The sequence below is a fragment of the Schistocerca piceifrons genome, chromosome 1, assembly GCF_021461385.2.
Source record: "Schistocerca piceifrons isolate TAMUIC-IGC-003096 chromosome 1, iqSchPice1.1, whole genome shotgun sequence".
NCBI classification, from domain to species: Eukaryota; Metazoa; Arthropoda; class Insecta; order Orthoptera; family Acrididae; genus Schistocerca; species Schistocerca piceifrons.
This window is the reverse complement of record NC_060138.1, coordinates 317,210,064-317,216,761: the sequence shown is the minus strand read 5'-3', so window position 1 is coordinate 317,216,761 and position 6,698 is coordinate 317,210,064. Positions and strand designations below refer to the sequence as shown.

The 6,698-nt window shown below is 39.2% G+C and overlaps 1 protein-coding gene across 1 annotated transcript in view; it reads right to left on the bottom strand.

The window, feature by feature from the left end:
- Positions 1 to 2,839: 2,839 nt before the first annotated feature.
- Positions 2,840 to 6,698, bottom strand: part of LOC124715283 (acetylcholinesterase-like) — a 97,253-nt gene continuing 93,394 nt past the window's right edge. The window contains exon 12 of the mRNA XM_047243091.1: positions 2,840 to 2,984. Within this exon, the coding sequence (XP_047099047.1) occupies positions 2,840 to 2,984 (145 nt within the window). The remainder of the gene's footprint in view (positions 2,985 to 6,698) is intronic.

The following is a 6,698-nucleotide window of genomic DNA, read 5'->3' as shown; positions in this document are numbered from 1 at the left end:
CTCTTGCGTTACACCAACATGTAGGAGTGTCAGACAATACTGAAAAAGATGTAAAGTCCTCAGACGCTGCAGAAATCATTTTCAGATGGTGCATTTCCTTTCGGTAATTTTGTTGAAGTTGCGTCGTAATTAACTGTGAGACTTCTGGGCAAATAAAATAAGACGACAGCTTACGGAAAAGTAAGCCCGTATTACAGTTATTTTAATGGTAGCTGTTTGAATCATCACTCAAGAAAGTGTAATTGTTATTTGTCTTAATAAAGAACGTTCTTTGTCTTTGATTTGCTTTAATACTGTTAGAGATCAGAAGCACCAGAAGATATTTATTTGTGCTTTTCCCACTAACTAGCTTCCTACAGCCAGACTACAGGCAGACTATACCAGAAACTTTAATATATGTCCGATAATCTCCTGTTCTTGTTGGTAGTTTCATTTATGAAAACAAAATTCGCCACGGTTACCGTTTTTACAATTTTAATCAAACATACACGGCTTCTGACTATTAATTAAACACCAGCACTGAAATTTAATTATCTAACGTTATTAAAACGGCTTGTAATTAATGTTTGAACAGGACAAGAACAAAACGTGTTTAGCGACGAAGTTTTAACGTCTTTTTTTGATTAAGTACGCTATGCGCAGTGGTAATGAAGATGACCACTGAAACGTGTTATGGATCCTGTCAACAAGAACAGATCAACGTATATTGTAACACGTCCTCTTATACTATTATGTTTTGCTATTGTTATTGTTGGAAAAATCTTTATTCAGACGGTCGTCAAAATTTTGAAATAAAAGTTATTGTGGATGTCGCGTAATAAATATTTCGCGTGATGCGCTGTTGCGACACAGGCAAAGATCAGTTGTGGCAACTAAACCACTGAATATTACAAATAATGTTATCAAAGAATACGGTCGACTGACTACATCAAATAAAGGACACGTTCATTCGCGATTGAGTGGTCAAAAATAAATAAATAAATAAATAAATAAGCGTTAATACTGTGTAGGAAATGAGTCTTAAATATAGTTACGCTTGCGCACACTCAAATGTATGAAAACATACGAACGGGATAGAGGCACGTACATTTTGAGTGCAACCATCCCCCGTGGCCTGGATAAAAAGAATTACCGTTAAATGCATTTAGTCATCTTAGAATGTAAATGAGTGGACTTCGAAATTAATCGAAAAGAAAGACTGTAGGTTCTGAGTGTCGCGGCAAATATATTGAAGTTGACGGTAGCGGCCACGAAATGAAAAAGATGAACACATTCACGTACCTCTATTGTTGAGCAGCGTCGCCGTGAAGATCGTCGCCTCAATCCAAATTCTCTGCATAAAATTAAAATAATAGTAATAATTTTCCAGAAGTTCAGGAACTGGGGCCTATGGTATCACAAAAGACGAAATCACTCTGCTTCAAAATCACTTTCATTATTTAACCCAATTTTATCAGTAAGAGATGGCACAACACGTCTTAACACTAGGACAAGATAACAGCGATAGGTAACTTATTCTAAAGATAACATACGAAGAGCGTATAGCTTCTTTTGTTCAGCAGATGCTTTACGCATTAATCTCTGGTAGCTGAACTAGTGTCTATATATTCATAAAAAAATTTATATAATTCCTTTACAATATGCGAAACACTTAAAAATTATATTGAAAATGCCACAAATAATAATTTAATTAAATGTTGCTATTTTTGAACTACTGAATGTTCAAGACAAGCAACAATAATATAGGTAATTATCGAAAATTGGTTATTAAAGAAACAAGATAGCTGTTATCTCTAAGACAAGTCTTGCAGAGGCGCATAAGCCAGAACCGTTTCTGTCAGCTACAGCCTATGTTATGTCCTTTTCCCAAGACTGCATGAGTAGCCATAGTTATTTCTGTTGGCGTAACAAACCGATACCGACCAAGTTCGTGGACTTGGGCAAAGCCCGTCGAAGAAAAACTTGAAGGTAGGGAATCATACTGGGGAAGATCATCCAACGACAGTCAACAAAGTGTCGAACACTCACGGTAATAGGTTGCAAGCCACACCTTCAGTGGGGAACATCAGTTTGTACGCTGACAGATCGTTAGCGGGACTTCTCGCAGTTGGCCTGAAAACACTCATTTCGTTAGATGACGCTCAACACATTCACATCTACCACTACAACACTGCACACAATTCGTCAGCTAATAACGCCGTGTTTTCTGTTAAATGAGTGGCCTAAGGTAGGTGTTAGCGTATATGGTTCAGACACTCCCTAGTGTCAGTGGATGATCTTTCGTTCCACAAGAACCCCTCTATAGCCCATGGAAGTTTGTCGGTGTCGTTTTGTTACGCCCTGTACCTTTATCTATGGATAGCTACTGAAGAAAACAAACAATAGAAAATCGAGGATGGAATGTAACAATATAATAAAAAGGACAGTTGCTATTCACCATATAGCGGAGATTCTGAGTCGCCGAAAACCACAACAAAAAGACAGTCGGAAAGTTAGCCTTCGACCAACAAGTGCTTTATCAAAAATAGACAACATACACACACGCACACACTCACGCAAATGCAACTCGTACACAATTGACCACAGTCTCTGGCAGCTAGGACCTATTTTGGAGAAAGACCTTGTTGGCCGAAAGCTAACTGTCCAACTGTCTTTTTGTTGTGCCTTTATATGGTGAGTAGCAACTACCCTTTCCATTATGTTGTGGAAAAAACAGTAATACGACAAGATTATTATTTTTACTGGTGTTAAGGAAGTTATGTACAACAAAATTCGTAAGGTTCACTGCGTAGACGCGTCATGGCCAGTGTTCACGTTGCAGACTGTACAAATTTAGATGTCAGAGTGGCATGTTTTGCCGCCAGAACTGCATCCGCTGCTCGTCCTTGTTCTGGCCCAAGGAATCCGTCGTGTTGACTATCAGGTAATAACTCGATGTGCGCGTGAAGGGCTGCCACACGCCTGACGTGTTGGCCATTGGGTCCCTGTGCAAAGAGAATGTCTAATTGAGTAACTGGTCTAAGGCATTCAGCGCAATTTGTAATAGTCAAGGACATGTTTTATTGAAGCGAACAGTTTTCACTGAAAAGCACTTTCAGTAACATCTCTCATTTGCGAGGTACAACCATTCCGGCCCATTTGTTTTTTGATACGGCAAGATACAAACCAAGGGAGAGCTCCTTCGACACACTGCTATTAACCAGTCGGAATCTTCCTTGTTTACAAGCCAATATCGCCAAAAAACAAATGCAAACACACGCAGATCCATCGTAATCAGTAAAATCGTGATAGACTGAAACACATACGCTTGCAGTATTTTCGCTTTTAATATAGTGAGGTATAAGTTCTTTGTTCTCTACTGTTCTGAGCTATGTACTTGTCCACGCTGCACATGTCCTACTCAACGTGGCTACGGTTCATTGCAACATAACTTCATGTACAGTGGATGGTTGGAGGAAGAACGGCAAAACAAACAAGTTAACGTTATTTGTTCATATTTATAGTGTTAGTTGCAACTTCAACGTGAGGATTATGTGGCCACAACAATAACAACGAAATGTCACCGAAAACTGCTGGTAGGAAAGATCGGCATGCGAGCGGTGATATGGATCTGTGAAAATTAAGCTCAATCCACAAAGGGTCTCCAGGCAATGAGCTCTAGCCTTCTGAAGGAACAAGTACCAAGGTAAGTTATGACCTCTACAAAAAATGTCTGAAGGGCCTAAGTTGGTTCAACATTAATCATTTTACTTCAACAGAAGATTCACTAAACCCAGGACACGTCAGTAATTATGAGTTCTTCTCTCTCTTTTTGTTACTTAGCCGTTAGAATGTTAAATTGGATGCAGTGGATCTTTGTTGAATTTAAATTTTCTTTAGAAAATATTTGTTTTGTAAATGAAAACCGCTTTCTCTTGTTGCAATGTACTTTATTTCTCCCAGGTGCATTGCACCTTCTACTTCAAGGCATATTCTGTGGGATCTAACAAAATACAGTTGTGTCTTTATACATTTTTTGCTTTATTGCTGTGGAGCACAATTAGTCTTCTCTTATTAGTTGTAGATATTTGGTCGAAAACTGCGATTTAGAGACGTAACTACTGTGAGTTCACCATACGTCTCGTCATGTTTGGTTCTTTTACATACATGTTGCCAACGTAATGAAGTATATGCTAAAAACTAACGTGTACTCATTTCTGTTATGTTTGTATCTGTTTGTGAGTAAGAGTGTGTGTATATGTATGGGTCACTTTTTGTGTATGTGTGTGTGTGTGTGTGTGTGTGTGTGTGTGTGTGTGTGTGTGTGTGTGAGGAGAAACAATGTGTGTAGGAATGGATTGGTATTTTCTGTGCATGTGTCGGTGGTTATTCAGTGTGAGTTGGACGGAATATCTGTCAGAAAGTGGTTGCTGATTTGAGTTTTAAGTGTTTTGTGGAGGAGCTCACGAACAAGTCACCGGAAGGAGGTTGGATGGTATTATTATTATTATTATTATTATCTGTTCTTGGAATATTTCTCTATTACACGTGACATTTCCAGAATGAAGGCAAGGCAGAATACAATGTTTTTCCTCTTTTTGGACCATGTGGGGCAGTTTTCTCATTTTACAGAAAACTTCAAATGTTAATCACAAAAAACCTCAATATATTAAAAGTAATTCCAAAATGCTCTCAAAAAATCAATTTTTAATATGTTAAAAAAACATCAAATTTGGGTGAAGGGTGAAGGTGAATGGGAAAATCAAAAAGATTAGGAAGAAATGAGTAACACAACAAAATACAAATTGTTCAGATATTTTCATGAAACTGACCAAAATCTGAAAACTCATCCTGCACAAACATGAACGAGATCAAATGCACCCTGCAAAGCCCCGCACATATATTTTCGTAGCAAAATTATAGTGAAAATGAGTGAAAATATATGTTGCATGAAAAATACTACAAAATATAAAAAATATGAGTCGAATGAAAGGAATCAATATAGACAGCCTGTATTTCGTACATATCAGTGGCCTTTTTTTTCGCAATATTATATCTATTGAATTTTTGTGTACATATACGAAAACAGACAATTCAGCCGCGGTTGAAATTGGTTTCGAGCAACGTTTAAGCAAGATGTGTAAAAAGTGTGATGAGACGGAAACCGTAGATTATTTCCGTTGCTGTAATAAAGTAAAAGCTACTCATATCAATACAAATAAAGCACGTTAAAATTAATTACATGAAGTCACTGAAAGAAGAACAATGATAATGTAAAACAGTATCATCAGAAGTATGTGAATAGGCTTCAACGAAAACATGCAGCTAAGAATAACGAATGCAACGAAAGGTATCACGAAAGTAATAAGAAGATTTCTGTATGAGAATAATAAATATGTATGTAGGTCTTACCTCAAAAAATATGAGAAAATACGATAGTATTAGTAAAACAAGACGTGTTACTAGGTTGACCGACCACGAGCTTTCCCAAAGATGTACCCCGCCATTGTCCACTGGTTGACTATCTTGTGAATGCCGCTTACGTGCTTATATACTCCTACAGCAGCCAGTGATGTCACATGTGCTCAGTCCCGCACCATATGTGGCAGTGTTTTGGTGGAACCCCCTCCCCCCCGCCTCCCACTTTATCTTCCGAATCACAGGATCCCACAGAATCCCAGGCAGTGCTCAGCTGCAATTCACCGACAGTACTGAGCGTGTTGTCCGATAATTTGATCTGTATTGCTTCATTTGGTAAGCTATTTAAGAAGCCTTTGGTCTGTTTAATAACAGAACTATCGTCGAATGCAATTCGGCGTCCGTTTTCCGGTGCACGTTCCTCTACAGCTGATGTTTCGGGACAGCGTCGCCTTGAACATCTTTCACGCTCTATAAGGCGCTGTTCAATAGTGCGGACAGTCTGATCCACATAAAACTGCCCACACTTTCACAGTTTTTTTGTGTATTCTACGTGTTCTGAGGCTTCCATCGCCATTCGCAGGCTTCAAGGGTTGCCTGATCTTTGTCAGGGGTCTGAAGACGATACATTCGTCATATGGCCTTATGGATATGAGGAACTGCAATAGTTCCTGGAACACATCAGTAACATCCAAGGCCACATGAAGTTCATGATGTAAACAGAAAAGGACGGTTTCTTCCCGTTTCTAGAGGTCGTTGTCCTCCGTAAGCCGTATAGGTGTTTTTCAAAATGATGGAGCACAGTAATCAGTTGTCCAGATTTTGGCTAGTGTCTAGCCATTATCAATACACTATTCATAGTTTCAATACCAGTACGTATATCCACTGTCGGTCGGGCTTGTGTCACAGTTGATTCCATCTAAAGGTGTCATGGTTTACCATAAGCTTACCCATACGATTCGGTACCCAAGCGCCTGCAACTATTACCACCCAGCACAGAAACGGTCTGTTCTTGGAATCTTGGTGCATCGATCTGAAACCGCTTCAGATGCCGAAAACCTGCCGATGGAACTAAGCTATTTACGTAAAGTTTTCAAGGGAGTCGGTTACTACAACACACAAATTTCGCTAGCAGTTTCCTCTAACCGCGAAAGCAGGCGGTCTCCGAAGAAGACACGAATATTGCGACTTTATCGTTTTGCGGCTTAGCAGCAGGGAAGATTAGCCAACTCTTGAAGAAACATAGATTAGACACAGTCTTCAGGCATCCAGCAAAGATGCGCCAACTAACGAAGCCCGTG